At 52.0% G+C, this 19,699-nt stretch overlaps 1 protein-coding gene across 1 annotated transcript; it reads left to right on the forward strand.

Moving 5' to 3' along the window:
• Positions 1 to 1,018: 1,018 nt before the first annotated feature.
• On the forward strand, positions 1,019 to 16,420 carry NLRP8 (NLR family pyrin domain containing 8). The gene is made up of 11 exons (XM_043900694.1): positions 1,019 to 1,388; positions 2,056 to 2,130; positions 2,621 to 4,208; positions 6,355 to 6,525; positions 6,791 to 6,810; positions 6,854 to 7,043; positions 8,684 to 8,839; positions 10,619 to 10,789; positions 11,593 to 11,763; positions 14,838 to 15,008; positions 16,015 to 16,420. The coding sequence occupies exons 1-11, from the start codon at positions 1,019 to 1,021 to the stop codon at positions 16,142 to 16,144; spliced, it is 3,213 nt and encodes a 1,070-aa protein (XP_043756629.1). The 3' UTR covers positions 16,145 to 16,420.
• The last annotated feature ends 3,279 nt before the right edge of the window (positions 16,421 to 19,699 follow it).

Raw genomic sequence — 19,699 nt, forward strand, 5'->3', positions numbered from 1 at the left:
CAACCCACTCCAGTATTTTTGCCTGGAGAATCCCATGCACAGGGAGCCTGGCGGGCTACAGTCCACGGGGTCACAAAGAGTCAGACAGGACTGAAACGACTTAGCATGCATGCATCACGGCCTTTCAAACACTTTTATTCTAGAACTTCCCTCCCCTCCCCACCCTTTTGACATTGGGGTTTTTTTAAATTGTGGTAAAAGTCAGATGATATAAAACCTACTATATTAACCGTATTTAACTGTACAGTTCAGTGGCGCTAAGTACATTCCCCTTGTCATGCAAGTCTCCCCATCCTCCCTCTCCCGAATGTTTCACCTTCCTAAATGGAGACGTTGATTCCAGGTGCTTTTTGTAAACTCAGTGAGTCTTTAAAATAACCATGGTATAGAAGGAAGCCCTGAGTCACTGCTCACTCTGAGGTACCAGGCACTGTCTTAAATGTACCTGTGGGTGTGTCTCTCTGTGAACCGTCCCGGCACCTATGATAAGATTCCCGCCATCAAAGGTGAGAAGAGGGGCGCAGAGAGAATAAACACCAGAGTGGATCTGAGTCTAAATGCTGAGCCCCAGCACCGGATGGGCCCCCGGTCTTTCCACAGGACAGAGAATTTCCCGGGAAGGGAGGAAAGAGAAAATCCAGCACATGACAGGCTTTACCGGTTGCAGAGTTATCACTGGGTCGTATCACACCCTTCCGTGACCCCGTGGACTGTAGCCCGCCAGGCTCCTCCGTCCATGGGATTCTCCAGGCAAGGATGCTGCAGTGGGTTGCCGTTCCCTCCTCCAGGGGCTCTTCCCCACCCCAGGATGGAGCCTGGGTCTCCTGCATTGCAGGAGGTTCTTTAGGTCTGAACCACCAGGGAAGCCGCCAGGTTCCATCAAGTCTAGATTAAGTAAATCTCCCCAGGCTGGTGCTCTCACGGTCTGTAACCTCATGTCTCCGCGGGCTGCCTCTGTCTTCTCTTCCAGCTGGTCCCGTCTGCCCGCCGGCCCTGCGGTTCCCAACCCTGAGTGACCATGGGCGACGTGAAGTTGAACCCTGACCCCTCCTGCTCGTCCTCCCCTCTGTTCCCGTCCGTCGTCTCCCCTCCCTCGCCGGCGTCCTCCTCCTCCTCCTCCCTCCCCTACAGAAACGGAGTCATGCCTTTCATGCTCTCTGTCAGCGCGGAGCATCTACAGAGGTTCAAGCAGCTTTTATTGGAGGAGAACCCCAGCCCCGACTGCAGCCCGCTCACCTGGGACCAGCTGAAGTCAGCCCGCTGCGGGGAGGTGGTCCATCTGCTGACCGAGTACTTCCCGGGACGTCGCGCCTGGGAGGTGGCTCATGACATCTTCGCCAAGATGAACCAGAGGGAGCTTTGTGTTCAGATACAGAGGGAGCTGAAAGGTGAGAGGGGAATCTAGAACAGAGCAGGGGGCAGGCTTGGGGGCTGGAGAACTCAGCGCTTTCCCAGCCGCTCCTGTGGGCCAGCTGAACAAGGGCAAGTAGTGGAGTGTATCTATGGGCTTCCCTGGCAGCTCAGTGGTAAAGAACTCACCTGCAATGCAGGAGACCTGGGTTCGATCCCTGGGTCAGGGAGATCCCCTGGATGAGGAAATGGCAACCCACTCCAGTATTCTTGCCTGGAGAATCCCATGCACAGAGGAGCCTGGCGGGCTGCAGTCCATGGGGTTGCAGAGTCAGACAGGACTGAAGCACCTTAGCCATGCACGCATTACAGCTTTTAAAACACTTCTATTCTAGAACTTCCCTCCCCTCCCCACCCTTCTGACATTGGCTTTACTTTACGACTGAGCGACTAAATACACACACACAAACACCCTCCCCAGAACCGTCTGCCTCCACACCGTCCTCACCTCCCAACAAGGTGATGGAAGTGCAGGTATTTTCCTCTCCCTGCACTAAGCAGGTGAGAGGATGAGACTCGTGAATGGCCTGGCCGCCACTCTCTTTAAAGGCCCCGTTGCCCCTGGGCGACTCTGTCTTTCTGTCCATCTTGTCATGCCTATGAGACAGCCTCCTTTTTTTTTTTTTTTTTTTTCATCTTTTCCAGAAATTTTACCTAACTTGGAACCGGAGGCCTTGAACCAGAGAAAGAGGGAGCTGACTTTGGAGGAAGATGAGTCTGGTATGTGTGGGCCCTGCGTGGACCCTGGCGGACGAGAGCTGGTGGGTCGGGATGAGATGCTGGCTTCCTGAGGCATGGTGGGCTGCAAACGGGTGTGCCCAGCGTCCCCTCTGTGAACCAGAACTTCAGAGAAAGGAGTGGTTGTGGGCTCATCTCAGGAGGAAGTCCAGCCAACCGTCCTTCTCTCTCTCTCATTCGGTTGGATTCAGTCTTTTTTTTTTCTTAAAATTTATTTTTTTTAAATTTGTTTTTGGTTGTGCCAGGTTTTAATGGTGGCGTGTGGGGTCTAGTTCCCTGCAGGGATAGAACCCGGGCCCCCTGCGCTGGGAGCGTGGAGCCTCAGCTCCTGGACCACCAGGGCTTGCAGGAAAAGTGCCCGATGGGCGCGCCTGTGTCGGGGTAGACACGGAGGCTTGTCTTCCGGTGGATCGCTTAGTCCTCACGGACAGCTGATGCTGGACCCTGCGTCTCCCCCGTCGTGTTCCTGCAGATAAAATTCGGGAGTACAAGGCACGTGTGATGAGTGAGCACTCAGCCCTGTGGGACAGGACATCTTGGCCTGGGAACAACGTGGACTTCTTTTACCAAGAGCCCTGGGGAGAAGACACACTCCTGCAGTGTCTTCTCCTGCCCAGAAAACCCCAAGGAAGACAGCCCAAGACCGTGGTCCTTCTGGGAGACGCTGCCGTCGGGAAGACCACCGTGGCCAAAAAAGTGATGCTGGAGTGGGCAGAGGGCAAGTTCTACGCCCACAAGGCCTGGTTCGCCTTCTACCTCCGCTGCCAGGAGATGGACGGGCTGAAGGAGCGGAGCTTCTCGGAGCTAATCGCCTGCAAGTTGTCCGGGTCTCTGGCTCTCGCGTCTAGGATCCTCTCCCACCCGGAACACCTCCTCCTCCTGCTGGATGGCTTCGAGGAGCTAACCTTGACCCTCGTAGACAGACCAGAGGACCTGAGCCAAGACTGCAGCCAGAAAATGCCCGGGTCTGTCCTCCTGACCTCTCTGTTGAGCAAAACGATGCTCCCTGATGCCACGATCATCGTCTTCCTGAGGTTCAACTTGTGGAAGACCGTGAGCCCCTTTCTGAAAGGCCCCTCTCTGATCACCCTGACGGGCTTCAGCACGCCGGAGCGATCCAGGTATTTCAGGTCGTACTTCAAACACGGGCGCGATGCCGACGCGGCCCTGCGCTTCGCCATGGGCAACGCCACCCTCTTCTCCATGTGCCGGGTCCCCGTCACCTGCTGGCTGGTCTGCTCCTGTGTGAAGCAGCAGATGGAGAGGGGTAGCAGCCTGCCGCAGGCATTCCCCAACGCCGCGGCCGTGTTCATCCACTACCTCTCCAGCCTGTTGCCAACCCAGGTGCGGCACGCCGTCAGCGAGACCCACCAGGAGCAGCTGAAACACCTGTGCTCCCTGGCTGTGGAGGGCATGTGGAAGAACCAGTGGGTGTTCGGCGAGACGGATTGCAGCCTGGCCAGACTGGACGAAAGGGACGTCCAGCTGTTTCTCAGGGTGAGGGTCCTCCGGAGGGTGGCGGCCGACAGGGACCTCATCGCCTTCACCCACCCAAGCTTCCAGGAGTTCTTTGCCGCCCTGCTCTTCGTCCTCTGCTTCCCGCAGCGGCTTAGGAATTTCGAAGCGTTGGACAGCTTCCGCGTCTTACAGCTGCTGGCTCATCCCGGGAGACGGAGAAACCCCCTGGCCGGAATGGCACTCTTCCTCTTTGGCCTGTTGAATGACACGTGCACCCTCTCGGTGGAGCAGCTGCTTGGCTGCAAGGTGTCCCTGGGGAACAGGAGGAAACTGCTGAAGATCGCCGCCCTGCCGCCCGACGGTGACCCCCCGGCCCCGCACCACAGGCTCCCCCAGCTCTTCTACTACCTGCACGAAATCCGGGAGGAGGTCTTCGTGGGTCAGACCCTCCATGAGTGTCGCAAGGCTCTGCTGGTCATCAACAAGATCAGGGAACTGCAGGTCTCCGCTTTCTGCCTCAAGTTCTGCCGACGTCTGCAGGAGCTAGAACTGACCGTCACCAAAACGACCAGCCTCTCGCCAGGCCCTCTTCCTTCTCCCCAGTAAGTGCTCAGGTCTCTCCTTTGGTGGGATTCGAGGTCCTGCCGGGGAACCTTGTCTAGCATCTCCTGGGCCTCAAGGGTGACCACCTGTCGTGAGTAGATCCCTTGCGCATGGGAGTCTGTCTTACAAACAGTCTGTTCTGGTTTAACAAAAAAAAAAAAAAAAGAATTGGTAGTGGTGAGCTCATTGGCGACTTCATTATCTCAACCCCAGAGACCACCAGTGAACTAGAGAAACTTCGTATATTTTTCTCCTCTCTCATGCAACTAAAGGAAGTGCCTGGGTTAAATGTTGTGCAGAGCATGTGGTTAGTCATATTCCGAATAATTCTGCTTGAAACAATGGCTTTGTTGAAAATACGAGCAGGAAACATGTGTTTATGTCTCAGCTGAGGGTTGTCGTGAACGTTTGGTACAGTTTCACTGAACAACGTGTCTAAGAGAGTGTGACACTCTAAACTTCCCATTGTGGTTGTTTAGTCCCTCAGTCGTGTCTGATTCTTTGCAACCCCACGGACTGTAGCCCGCCAGGCTCCTCTGTCCATGGGAATCTCCAGCAAGAATACTGGAGTGGGTTGCCGTTTCCTTCTCCAGGGGGTCTTCCTGACCCAGAGATGGAACCCGTGTCTCTTACAATCTCCTGCATTGGCAGGCAGGTTCTTTACAGCTGACCCACCAGGGAAGCCCCAAACTGCTGGTGGAAAAGCATAAAAGGGAAGAGAAAGTAATTCCTAAGCTAGGGGGAAAATAACAGGACAGACAGTATTCCTGGGGTGCTGATTTCCACTGAAACTGAGAAAATCCTGGGGAAAAAGAAGATCCTTCCTGCCATGATGTGCGCCCTCCCTCCACGCACCTGGGGCTTCCTTCCATCTATCACCCCTCACTCTGTACACGGTAACGTTTTCAGTCTCTATAGGCACATGCTGTCCAGTGGGGTCTCTGTGACGGGGAAAAGTGAAGGCGAAAACCAGAGCCAAACCACCGAACACGCTGCTCTTGGGAGAGAGTTTAGATTCTGTGCTCACTGTGCCCTAGGGATGATAATAATAATCATACTTTCCCCTTATTCTGTTCCTTTATAGAGTTTTTATTCTTCCTTTTTAAAACTTTTTATTTTATGTTGCTGCATAGCCGATTAACGATGTCGTGATGGTTTCGGTTGAACAGTGAAGGGACTCGGCCTTACATACGCACGTACCCACTCTCCCCCAAGCCCCCTCGCATCCAGGCTGCCACGTAGCCCTGAGCAGGGTTCCCCGTGCTACAGAAGGTCCTTGTTGTTCTCCATTTCGAATACAGCCGTGTGTGCATGTCCATCCCACACCCCCTAACCATCCCTTGCCCCCATCCTTCCCCCCTGCTAACCATAAGCGCCCAAAGAGTCGGACATGACTGAGCGACGGAACTGAACTGAGCCATAAGTTCGTTCTCCGAGTCTGTGTGTCTCTTTCTGTTTCGTAAGTTCATTTGCATCATTTCTCTCTAGATCCCACATACGAGGGGTGTCATGGAATCCTTCTCCTTCTCTGTCTGACTTGCTTCAAGGCATTTTTCCTTGATGACAATTTCATAAGCACAGGGCAAGAATACGGTTTCTATCTTGCGACCTGCTTCCTGCCCGCACATAAATCCTGACTGATCGCAAACAGCTCTCTCTCCCTCAGTCACGTTACACTGTAAGGGGGGCCACGAATCTTCCTGGAATGGAATGAGAAATCTCAGAACGGTTCCGCTGGGCGACTTTGTACTTCTTTTTTAATGTGTTATGTGTTTGGCTGCGGGGGTCCGGGTGGCGGCCGCGGCTCCTTCCTTGCATCGTGTGGGATCTCCCCTCGCAGCACAGACCCCAGTTGTGGCTCCTGGGCTCAGCGGCTGTATCTCGGGGGTTCGCTGCTCTGCAGGCATGGGGGAATCTTAGTTCCCACCAGGGATCGAACCCATGCCCCCTGCCTTGCGAGGCAGATTCTTAATCATTGGACCACCAGGGAAGTCCCCTGGGCCACAGTCTAAATGAAGGCATCTCAGGAAAGTGCCAAAGGGAGCCACGATCATAAGCAAGTCACGGGTTTGCTGGTAGGTTTTCTCGAGCTTAATCACCAACGATGAGCCATTTCTTTCTGTTTTTTTTTTTTCTCCCACACAGACCAGAAGGCAGCGACAGGAATTCCCTCTGGTGGCAAGATTTCTGCTCTGTGTTTAGGACACACAAGAGTCTGGAAGTCCTGACTGTGAAAGACAGCGCGATGGACACCGAGACCGCGGAGATTCTTGCCGCAGCACTGAGGCATCCACACTGTAACCTCCGAAAGCTGATGTGAGTATGGCCATCCTGACGTCGGTGTCCCGCTCCGTCATGTCCGACTCTCTGTGACCCCACGGACTGCAGCACGCCAGGCCTCCCTGTCCATCACCACCTCCCAGAGTTTACCCAAACTCACATCCATTGAGCCGGTGATGCCATCCGACCATCTCATCCTCTGCCGTCCCCTTCTCCTCCCACCCTCAATCTTTCCCAGCATCAGGGTCTTTTCCAGTGAGTCAGCTCTTCCCATCAGGTGGCCAGAGTATTGGAGCTTCAGCTTCCACATCCGTCCTCCCAGTGAGTGTCCAGGGCTGCCAGGCTGGGAGGACGCTGCGGTAAGCGAACACTGCTTACCTCTTCAGCTTTAGGCATGTGGGCTCCCTCGTGGTGAGCGAAGGCATCCTCAGAGTTCTGGTAGAGAACCAGCACCTGAGACACTTGGAAATAGAAGACACGAAGATGAGACGCCAAGCGATAGAGGCCCTCTGCAGCACCCTGAGACACCCGCGGTGCCTTCTGCAGACCCTCAGGTGAGGCCTGAGGCGTGGCGGGGAGGGGACGCCGGTCACGGGCTCCGTCATGGCGCCGGTCCCGGGCCCATCTGCCTGGCGTCTCGCTGTGATGCGGTTGCCGCGCGTTTCACCCAGCTCTCTCCTTCTATCAGAGTGTCGTCGATTTACAGGCTCGTGCTAGCCTCAGGTCTACTGTCTGCAGAGCCGAATCACTCTGCAGATTTCTGCAGTCTTTTCCACGACAGGTCACTGTGAGATGCTGAGCTGTGCTGCGTCGCTCAGTCGTGTCCAACTCTCTGTGACCCCGTGGCCCGTAGCCCGCCAGGCTCCTCTGTCCACGGGGATTCTCCAGGCAGGAATACTGGAGCGGGTTGCAGGGCCCTCCTCCAGGGGATCTTCCCGACCCAGGGACGGAACTGGCGTCTCCTGCTTGGCAGGCGGGTCCCGAACCCGGGAAGCTCTATCGTTCCTGGTGCTACAGAGGAAACCCTTGGTGCTTCATCTGCTTTATTAACTGGACTATACTTGCCTTATAGCCTCGTGTCCATCTCTGCTGTACAACATCGCGATCTGTTCTGGACACAGTCTATTCTGTACATATATCTGTTCACCCCGGACTCCTGATTCCTGCCTCTCCCCACCCCTTCCCCCTTTGGTAAACTATGCGTTTGTCTCCGATGTTTGTGAGTCTGTTTCTCTTCTGTAAATAAATTCCTTCGTGTTATGCTTCAGATCCCATGTATACGTGATGCCAAAATGTCTGTCTGTGACTCACTTCGCGCAGTATGATCATCTCTGGGGCCATCTCTGCTGCTGCAAATGGCAGTATTTCCTTCCCATTTGTGACCGTTCACTCGGCTTTTTTTAAAAAGTATGACGGTCTCATACATGCACACCCTATGCACCGCTCGCCACCATCAGGCTAATCAACCCCTTGGCCGGCTCACAAAGCCGCCGTTTGAACAAGAGATCAGCTCTGTTATAGCCGCGTGGGGGCACACGGCCCTCGTGTTAACCGCCGTCAGCAGACTGGACCAGAGACCTCCAGAGTTCACTCGCCTTATAACTGGGGGTTGCGCCCTTTAACCATCCCTTCCTCCACCCCGCCCCGGCTCCTGCAGCCCTCACTCCGTCCTGGTTCTTCATCCTGAAGGTGGTTTGGCGGATAAACATGGAAAGGTGTACTCAAGTACAGGCGGAGTCCCTGTCTTGGGGCTAGAGCCGCAGAGCTACCCCACGCCAGTTCATCACGGCCCCGAGTGTGTGTTCTTTTCTGTCATGCTAGTGAAAGTTGCTCAGTCGGGTCTGATCCTTTGTGACCCCGTGGACTATATACAGTCCATGGGATTCTCCAGGCCAGCATCCTGGAGTGGGTAGCCGTTCCCTTCTACAGAGGATCCTCACGACTCAGGGACTGACCAGGTCTTCCACATGGCAGGTGGATTCTTCACCAGCTGAGCCACAGGGAAGCCCATTTTCCATTGGTGACATGCAGTTCAGATGCTGAATGGATGTGGGTTCACTCGGGGAGGATGGCAACCCCCTCCCGCAGCTCTCGGGGGAGGGCTGAGGGCCGAGGCAGACGCGAGGTCGGTCGGGGTGGCTGGGGGCACCCCCACCCTGGGAGCTCAGGGCTGCTGTCTCTGTGACTCCCGCAGGCTGGACGGTTGCCTGTTTGACCCCACCACCGGGGCTGACCTCATCTGGAGTCTCAGGAAGAACATCCACCTGAAGACCCTGATGCTGAGACGCGGCTGCCTGGAGAGGGGCGAGCCGTGTGCCCCCGTGTTGGTGCCCCAGCTGGAGAGGCTGTCGTGAGTCTTACGGGGTGCTGTGCAGCGCCTCAGAAAAACAGAAAACAGGGAGAGTGTATCTCGGAGCAGAGTGAAGTCCTCTGATTGTTAATGGTGTGGGAGGGGCAGTGCAGGGTTGAGACAGAGGGACAGACAGACAGAGGACAGACAGACAGACAGAGGGACAGACAGACAGACAGAGCTCTAAGCCAGCACGTGTCCGCGCCTGCTGTCCCGGGAGGTAGAAGCGCAGGGATCCTGACGCGTCGTCGTCCCGCCTTCACACTGGAACCTCGCCGGCACCGATTCCCTGCTCACGGTGACCCGGCCCCGGGACCCCCACCCGCCCCCTCTGGAGGTGGGGCTCAGGGGCCCCGCAGCGGCCTCGGCGGCCGTGTGGGCGCTTCCCAGGCAACCGACATCACAGCCGGCCGCTGTGTGTCCTGGTTTCTGCCGCGGCTCCTCCTTGGCGCCAAACGGTAACGTGTGTGAACTGCAACGGTCTAAGTGTCTGTCTGATCTGCCGCTGAGGCCTGAGCTGTCCAGGAAGGCCTGCTTCATGTCTTCAGGGCATCTTCCCAATTTTCTGTAACTTTCTGAGATGTTGTCTCTTCCCACGTCACGTACACACACACACACACACACACACACACACACACACACACACACACGTAGAACTGCACGTGATGGAGCGCGCTCATCTTCAGGATTACCAGGCTCCTGTCCAGACTACACGTACCAAATTTGCAGTCCCACCATTTGTGTGTGAAAATCCCCCCACGCCAAATTCTCATCAGACTCTTGTCACTGTGACAGCTTTGGCCCATCTGTTGAGCAGAAAATGACGTGTTGCTGTCTATGTGTAACTCAAGCACTGGATTATTTTTTAACTGAAGCATAACTGACTCACAGCCTTACGTGGGTTTCTGGTGTGGGACACAGTGACCCGGAACTTCCCTACCTCACAGAGCAATCGCCACGGTAGGTCCAAGGACCAGCTGTCACCACACCGAGTAATGACAACGTTAGGTACTTTCTTTCCTTCATTTTATTTTTTTAGCGGTTAATTTTTTAATTTTTATTTTACTTGGCTGAGCTGGTCTTTGCTGCCGCAGGTGGGATCGACGTCCCTGACCGGGCATTGAACCTGAGCCCCTGCACCGGGGACATGCAGGCTTAGCCCCTGGACCACCAGAGAAGTCCCAACAGCAGATACTTTCTTATTTACATCTGCCCTCCCTCGCTGGGGATGGAAACGCTTTCAGAACCATCCTCTCCACCTTAGTTGTTGTTGTTTTTCCTGCTTTTTGGCTACACAGCATGTGGGAGGTTAGTTCTCCGACCCGGGATCAAACCCATGCCCCTTCAGTGGAAGCGCAGGGTCATAACCAGCAGACCTCCAAGGAAGCCGCTGCATCCTAGTTTCTCTAACATGACGCCCTGCTTTATGTCTTCAGGGCATCTTTCCAATTTTCTGTAACTTTCTGAGATGTTGTCTCTTCCCACGTCACCTCCAGAAATGTCTTCACTCTTAAGAGTCCCTGCTGGTCGCTTTCTCCTCCCTCTTTGTTCCTCTCTATAACTGTTTTCTTGATCCACAATTCCTTCTCACATCACGACTCCCAGTCCTCTCCTTTAAACCCGGGAAGCCCTAAGAGGCGGTCACAGAAGTGGGATGAGACGTCTGCCTTTAGGACGAAAGCCCTGGTGGAAATCGTCAAGACTCAGCAGGAGACCGGGAAAAATCTGGTCAAGGGCACGAATTAAACTCCATCCCGACTGTGAGTGTCTCACCCACAGGCTGGAGAATTGTGACCTCACATCGCTTTCCTATAGAAGTCTTGCCTTTTCTCTCGTGAGTAACCGGAGTCTGACCCACCTGAGCCTGGCAGAAAACGCCCTGCAGGATGACGGGGTGAAGGAGCTCTGGAACATCTTACAAAACTTTCCATTTCCTCTGCAGAGGCTGGTGTAAGTCCCTAGACGCCGCTCTCTGGAACGCCCTGGGGAAGAATAGGGTGGTGGGGAGAGACTGCCACGTGTATGTCATATGTTCCTTTATGCCACTGATTGGTCAAGCGCCTACTGCACGCACGGCATTGTGCGGACACTGGAAGAAAGCGTAACAGAGAGGAGGGTGGCAGGGCTTTCAGTTTCAGGGGCAAACTAGCTAGGAGCAGAGTTCTCAGACTGTGTGCCGGGCGACCCGGCGGGGAATCAGAGGGTCAGAGATGCTGACACCTTTTCACTGCCGCAGGAACTATTAGCTTGAGGCCGTTCCAACACCAGATCGTGGTAAACTCCTTTCAGCGATGCTGTGCATGTATGCTAAGTCATTTCAGTCGTGTCCAACTCTTTGCAACCCCATCAACTGCAGCACGCCAGGCTTCCCTGTCCTTCACCATCTCCCGGAGTTTGCTCAAACCCATGTCCATTGAGTCAGTGATGCCATCCAACCACCTCATCCTCTGTCGCCCCCTTCTCCTGCCCTCAGTCTTTGCCAGCATCAGGGTCTTTTACAGTGAGTCTTCTCTTCGCATCAGGTGGTCGAAGTATTATTGGAGCTTCAGCTTCAGCATCACCAATGAATATTCAGGGTGACTTCCTTTAGGATTCACTGGTTTGATCTTGCTGTCCAAGGGACCCTCAAGAGTCTTCTCTAGCACCACAGTTCGAAAGCATCAGTTATTATATTTAGGTAAAGCTGTTCTACAAAAAAAATACAAAAGGCAGAAAAGAAGCTTAAAGGCGTTTTGATTGGTGTTTCTTTGCAGGCTGAGGAATTGCGCCCTGACCTCCGCGTGCTGTCAAGATATAGTGTCTGTTCTTGATAAGAATAAAACCCTGAGAAGTCTGGACCTTGGCTGTAACAGCCTGAGGGACGCCGGCATTATCCTGCTGTGTCAGCACCTGTTGAAACCTGACTCTGGCCTCCAGGTTCTTGAGTAAGCTGTCCCCATTGCTTTCTTTGGGAACTGGGGTCTGTAAAATTCTCTCGGGGTAGAAAGTAGGGTCATGTTTTGCATTTCTGGGGTTTGCCATCCTTTTGGGTAGAGGACTTGGAAGCTTCAGAGCAGCGGTTCTCAGAGTGAGGTCCTCAAACGTTGTTGTTCAGTTGCTCGGTCATGTCCGACTCTGTGACCCTGTGGGCTGTGTGTGTTCAGTGGCTGACTGACTCTGCAGCCCCCATGGATCGTAGACCGCCAGGCTCCTCTGTGCATGGAATTCTCCAGGCAAGAATACTAGAGTGGGTGGTCATTCTCTTCTCCAGGGGATCTTCCTGACACAAGGATCGAATCTACAACTCCTGCATGGGCAGGTGGTCTCCTAACCTATGAACCACTTGGGAAGTGGCTCAGACTGTGAATGTTTTTGTCTGGGAAGTTGTTAGAAAGGCAAATTCTTGCATCCTTTGTCTGTCTGTGCCTGGTTTATCTCACTGAGCATCATGCCCTCAAGGGCCACCCAAGTTGTCACAGACAGCAGGGCTTCCTTCTACTTGGTGGCTGCGGGGTGATGCGTTGCGGGTGCGTGCCACGCCTTGCTCTTCGTGGCTGCGTGGTATTCCATGGTGTGAGTGCCACCCCTCCTTCATGCATTCGTCTGTCGATGACATCTAGGCTGCTGCCGTATCTCGGCTGTTGTAAGCAGCGCTACTGTGACATGCGGTGCAGATAACTCTATCTGATAATCTGATTTCGACCTCCTGGGCCCATATCCAGACATAGGGGTGCTGGATCCTGCGGGCCCTGCACAGTCCGTGTCTCACAAACACCTCCCGTGGTTCCATGGTTACTAGAGTTTAAGGACCATCGTTCCAGGAAAAATTCTTCCATTCAGGGAAACATCAAGAAAAGTGTGTTTTAGACTGATACCTTAGATGGAGTCTTCTGAAATCAGCATTTATGCTTAGGGACTTTGTTTTCTGCATATAAATTTTCCTTCTATTATAAGGTCTCTATGCCAACATCATACCAGTCAGTGACTTAGAAGGATTTAAGTCAATTATCCCATTTCTAATTGTTATAGTGTTGTTTAATTGTTGTTAATTGTTTAATTGTTATAGTGTTACTGTTACTCCAGATATTTAGGAAAGATTTGGAAACATCTCTTCTCCAATAACAAAGGTTGAAACTTTTTTAGTTATTTTTTATTTATTTTTAGTTTTGTATTGGGATTGATGAACAATGTTCTGTTAGTTTCGGTGTAGAGCAAAGTGATTCAGTTATGCATAGACACCTTCTTTTTTGCCTCTTTCCTACCCACATTTTCTGTTCACTGTTGGTATGATCTGGGTTCTAAGTCTAGGTCTTTTTTTCACTCAGATATGTGAGCTTTTATTTTTTTATTGAAGTACCATTGTTTATCATATTACACTAGTTTGAGGCATACACCATAGTGATTCAGTGTTTTTACAGATTCTACCCCATTAAACATTATTACAAAATCATGACTATAATTCCCTGTGTTGTACAATACATCCTTGTTACTTATTTATTTTACACTTAATAGTTTGTATCTCAGTTCAATTAGTTTAATTTGCCCTGTCTTTTTTCCATCTCCTCATTGTTAACACTAGTTTGTTTTCTATATCTGAAATTTCTTCTGTTTTGCATATTTACTCGTACAATTTCTTATATTCCACATATAAGTGACATCACTTAAGTCCAGATCATTAAAGACACTTTGTGTCTTTAATTCCTAGGATTAATCCTTATAATGGATTTCATTTTTGTTGATAATTAACTACTCAAAGGAAATTCATTGGAGGTCACAATTCTTTTACTCCAGAAGTTTAGTCTTGGGATTTAAATTTTGATTTATCTCCTAGGTTGAGTGAAGTATATTTGCAAGTATGAAATACATTTCCAGGTGACCATAAGTGAAAAGAATATATATATACGTATATTTGAATCATTTTGCAGTACCGCGGAAATTAACACAACATGGTAAATCACCTACATGTTTAATAAGTAATCTACTTCATTTTTAACTTTTTTATTTTGTATTAAGGTATAGCTGGAGAAGGAAATGGCAACCCACTCCAGTGTTCTTGCCTGGAAAATCCCAGTGAAGGCAGAGCCTGGTGGGCTGCTGTCTATGGGGTCGCACAGAGTCGGACACGACTGAAGCGACTTAGCAGCAGCGGCAGCGTAGCTGATCAACAGTGTTGAGATAGTTTCAGGTGAAGAGGGGAGGGACTTGGCCATAACATATATACACACGTATCTGTTCTCTCCCAAACTCCCGTCCTAACCAGGCTAACACACAGCATGGACCAGAGTTCCCCGTGCTATGCAGTAGTTTGATTTTTTAAGACTGCTGCTATATATAAAACGGGTTACCAGCAAGGACGGGAGAACTCTGCTCAATACTCTATAATAACCTCAGTGGGGAAAAAAGGAAAAGATACATATATATGTACAAGGGAATCTGTTTGCTGAACACCTACAACTAACACAACATTGTCAACCAACTATGCTCCAATATAAAAAAAAAAAATTTTTTTTAAGGAAAATAAAACTTTTGTTTTTGTTGTTGAGTCGCTCAGTCATGTCCGACTCTTTGCGACCCCACGGACTGCAGCACGCCAGGCCTCCCTGTCCATCACCAACTCCCGGAGTTTACTCAAACTCATGTCCATTGAGTTGGTGATGCCATCCAGCCATCTCATCCTCTGTCGCCCCCTTCTCCTCCTGCCCCCAATCCCTCCCAGCATCAGGGCCTTTTCCAATGAGTTGGCTCTCCACATCAGGTGGCCAAAGCATTGGAGCTTCAGCATCAGTCCTTCCAACGAGTATTCAGGACTGATTTCCTTTAGGAGGGACTGGTTGGATCTCCCTTCTGCCCAAAGGGACTCTCCAGTCTTCTCCACCACCTCTTTTGGAAAGCATCAGACGATTCAGAAGGAAGTGAGGTATTCCGGCCGCAGGGTGCCTTCCAGGCTGTGAACAGCTCGGCTGGCCGGGCGCTCAGATGCCGGACGCGTGCTCAGCCGCGGCCCTCTTCCCTCCCGCAGGCTGGGGCAGTGCCAGTTCACCTCCTTCTGCTGCCCGGTCCTGACGTCCGTGCTCCTCCACAACCGTACCCTGCGGCACCTGGACCTCAGCGGAAACAGCATCGGGCTCCGGGGCGCCAAGCTCCTGCAAGACGCCGCCCTGAAGAGGGTGCTCGGCCCCAGGGTCGTCCTGTAAGTCCCCGCGGCTTCCCGTGCGGCAGCCACAGCCCTGGGAGGGCGTCAGGAGGGCGACCCTGGGAGAGGCTACTGGCGGAGGGGGCCCCATCCTGCGCCCCTTTCCTGGGGCTCTGCAGTCCCCTCGCGGGGCTGCCACACCCCAACTCCTGCTGGTCTGATGAGAAAGTGGACCTGGATACTCCCGTCTGCTCTTCTGTCTTTTTTGCATTTAAAGTTTTTATTTATTTATTTATTTTACAATAGGTCCTGTTGGTTATCTATTTTATTTTATTTTTTTAATATTTACTTATTTCGCTGCTCAGGATCTTGCTTGTGGCATGTGGGATCTAGTTCCCTGAGCGGGAACTGAACCTGGGCCCCCTGCGCTGGGAGCAGGGAGTCCTAGCTGGTAGACACCACCCGGGAAGCCTGGTTATCTATTTTAAACATAGTTGTGTGTGCGTGTCCACCTCTGCCTGGGTGGCTCAGTAGTAAAGAATCCGCCTGCATTGCAGGAGACCTGGGTTTGATCGCTGGGTCAGGACAATCCCCTGGAGAAGGGAATGGCAACCCACTCCAGTGAATCCCATGGACAGGGAGCCTGGTGGGCTACAGTCCATGGGGTCACAAAGAGTCAGACGTGACTTAGCACGTGTATGGGAAGTTGGAAGACTCTGGGCTCACTGAAATCATGCCTTTGATGTGCACCTCAGCTCTCTGGGGCCAGGATCCAGTGTTTTCAGGTCCCGAGTTCCCTCGGGGCTCACCGTGGGGAGTGGCTGGAGGCTGATGGCTGCTGGAGGCAGCTGTTCCCTCCTAAGTCCCCTCAGGGCTCACCAGCTCACCTTTGGCTGTACCTGCAACCGCTGATGACTGTGACATCCTTTGTTTACTGATCTGACAGGCAGTATTCCATGTATCCATCTCCTGGGTGGTAAAGTTCTATTCTAGAGGGTTTATGTATTTTTCCAGGACTGCAAAAGAAAAAAAAAAAGCATACACTGATTCTTATCTTTCACAGGAAGAAGAAACAGAGCAATGGAACGGACATGATGAGAAGACTGGAGGGCCCGGTGGTGAACAAGGACGTCCTGAAGATAGTTGAGGACTGGAAAGATGAGTTCTGTGATCAGGCCGCAGGGGTGGTTTGATCTCGGGACCCCCCTGCCCCAGATATAGTTGTGTTTTTTTTCCTGATGAAAATTGGGAATCAGTTGCCTTGTCTGTGGGCCATTCTGAATCTGGGATGGCACAGTTAGTTCTGGGAGATGCTGTGGAGCATGACCTGCCAATAGCCCCCTGGGAGATACTGAAGGTCGTGTGTCCAACAGAGGTTAGTCATGGAATTGGGGTCACCATGGTAAGGAGCGTTCCAGCTGACTTCTCCTCCTGGCTTCTGGATGTCTTTGAATATGTCCTATTCACATTGTCACTGACTCATCTACTGGGGTGTTGCAAGAATTGAATTAAAATTGTGCATGAATGCAATCAGAACATGTTTCAAGTGTTTATTTGCAATTAGACTTGCAAGTCAACTGTTATGAAGGAAGACATCTTGCCTCGAAAGAGGGTTTAGATCTAGAGAGCGTCATACTGAGTGAAGTGAGTCAGACAGAGAAGGAGAAATATCGTATGACATCCCTTGTGTGTGGAATGAAAAGAGATGATACCAATGGACTTGCTTACAAAACAGAGACTCACAGACTTAGAGAACGGACTTATGGTTGCCCTGGGGGTAGGGTTGGGGGAGGGACAGTTAGGGAGTGTGGGATGGACATGCACACACAGCTGTATTCAAAATGCAGAACCAAGAGGACCCACTGGTAGCACCCGGAACCCTGCTCAGGGTTATGTGGCAGCCTGGATGGGAGGGGAGTGTGGCGGAGAGTGGATGTATGTCTATGTATTGCTGAGTCCTTCTGCTGTTCACCTAAAAATATCACAACATTGTTATAACATAACATCTATACCCCACACAAAATAAAAAGCTTAAAGTTTGGGGGGGAAAAAAATCCAAGGAAGATAATATAGCAAGTGATGGAAAAGGGAAATTACCTCATGTTTAAGGAACTCTTTTTTTTTTTTTTAAGGAACTCTTTTTAAAAGGTGAAACATGGACCTCCCAGGAGGTCCGGTGGTAAAGAATCTGCCTGCCGATCAGGAGACAGGGGTTCAATCCCTGGTCCGTTAAGATTCCACGGGCTGTGCAGCAACTAAGCCAGTGAGCTGAAAACAACAACAGCAACAAAAGTGAAGTGTGACTCTCAACTTTCTTAAGGAGTTTAGTCCATTAACAGAGTAAAGCAAAGGGGATTTCCCCGTGACTTATACGAGGATGGGCCTGGGCCCAGACTGGGGGTCTAGAGGGTGGTCTCCTGAATTCTGCCTCCACAGGTATCATCCTAGGGCCTTGAGAAGTTGTACAAAGTGCAGGTGGCTTTCTGTACAGCCTCGGGGAGGGACTGCACCGCCCAGGACAGACTTGGCTCTGGTCTTTTCCAGCTATCCTGCTTGCAGGGTCTCAGCTCCCGACCAGAGACCGAGGCCCAGGCTCTCCGCAGTGAAGGCGCGGAGTCCTACCCCTGGACCAGCTGGGAGTTCCCCAGACTACGGGCTCTTGGGGGGTTCTAGCCATCTAACCCAGGACTTCCCTGGGGGCTCAGTGGTAATGAATCAAACTGCCGGTGCCGGAGATGAGGGTTCGATCCCTGGGTTGGGAAGATCCCCTGGAGGAGGGCATGGCAACCCACTCCAGTATTCTTGCCTGGAGAATCCCACGGACAGAGGCGCCTGGCGGGCTACAGTCCCTGGGGTTGGACACGAGTGAGCATAGTACAGCAAACACAGCCACCTAACACACACCTGGATAAAAGTCGGGACGGCATTTAGAACTCAAAGACCACGAAAGCAGTCACACAGTCATCTTCTCTCTGTTAGCATGAGTTCATGTGCCCAACGCACAGTGAACCGAAACAAACGGAAACGTCGCAGTTTGGAGCGGAGAAAGGTTTACTGCAGGGCAGGTCGAAGGGACGAGTGGCTCGTGCCCCCAAAAACCCCGAGATCCCCAAAAGGTTTCAGCAAACCATATTTAAAAGCTAAGTGGAAGAGGATACTTTAAGTCAGAAAAACATCATGTACTAAGGCATATAGCCTCATTCTGGGAAAGATTTAGGACAGGAGGAGAAGGGGGCAGCAGAGGATGAGACGGTTGGATGGCATCAATGGTCAGAGTTTGAGCAAGTTCTGGGAGACAGTGGAGGACAGGGAGGCCTGGCATGCTGCAGCCCACGGGGTCACAAATAGTCAGACACGACTTAGCAACAAGAACGCATATGCACAGAATCTAGAAAAATGGTACAGGTGAGCCTATTTGCAGGGCAGGAATAGATGCAGATGAACGGACCTGTGGGCACAGCGGGGGAAGGAGAGGGAGGGAAGAGCTGAGAGCTGCGTGGAAACCCCCGTTACCATGAGCACAACGCGGGGCTCAACCGGCGCTCTGGGACGACCCAGAGGGTGGGGTGGCGGCGGGGAGGGGGGCTCAGAGGGGGGGACACGTGTGTACCCGCAGCTGACTCATGTGAATGTGTGGCAGAGACCAGCACAACGTCGTGGGAAGCAGCTATCCTCCAGTTAAAGATAAATAGAAGCAAGGTTGGGCGGGGGGTGGTCACAGGTCTGAGGTCAGTTCACACACAGTTCTCTGGCTGCCTGATAATCAGGGAACAGGATTCACTTAGGCTCCAAGCGGCCTGGGGCTATGAGCTCAGGGTCATCCCGTTGTTAACATCTTCTGTTTGGTGGCGGGAGGGAGGTTCACATCTGCAAAGCAGCTCAGGAAATGTGCATCCAGCAGGTCTCTCTGGGTACGTCAGAGGGGAGTGCCGCAGATGCTGTGGGGGACGGCCTGTCCCCTCCCCACACGAGACCCCCGAGGGGTCCTGCTCATTTACATTTTTTTTTGTAAATATGAAACATAAATACACATGATTCTATAACATATATACATGAATAAATAAATGTGGGAGAAGAGCCAAGACGTCCACACAGAATTCCAAATAACTTATATAAATACTCTGCTGTCCAAAGAAAGGGTGAACTCCCCCGACTCCTTAAGAGTGTGCCATGCCTCGTGACCCCCACCGGAAAACTGAAGGGTGGAAAGAAAGGGACCAGGTGGGTAGATTTACAGCGGAGAAGCCCGACAAACACGTCAGCCAACTAATCAACATTAACATCGACGCTGATAAATTGTGCTGTATTGGTATTTATTCTTGACGTGATGTAATTAAAAATGGCACTTTACCTCTCCCCAAATCTCAAAACTGTATTTTAATTATGAAAAACACATCAAGGCAAATATCAATAGAAGGGTATCCTGCAAAAACGCCTGTGTGTTCATGGCTTCAATCACGTCCAACTCTTGTGACCCCCAAGGACTATAGCCCACCAGGCTCCTCTGTCCATGGGATTCTCCAGGCAAAAATACTGGAGTGGGTTGTCATGTCCTCCTCCAGGGGATCTTCCCGACCCAGAGATCGAACGTGCATCTCCTGCATTGCAGGCAGATTCTCTACCGTCTGGGCCACCAGGGAAACTCTGACAAGTACTCAAAAATCGTCAAGGTCATCAACGCCAGCTAAAGTCTGAGAACTATCAGAGCCGGCTTGGGTACATTCTGAAACAGTCATCTTGGTCTACAC

This window comes from Cervus elaphus, chromosome 4 (genome assembly GCF_910594005.1).
Source record: "Cervus elaphus chromosome 4, mCerEla1.1, whole genome shotgun sequence".
In the NCBI taxonomy this organism is placed as follows: domain Eukaryota; kingdom Metazoa; phylum Chordata; class Mammalia; order Artiodactyla; family Cervidae; genus Cervus; species Cervus elaphus.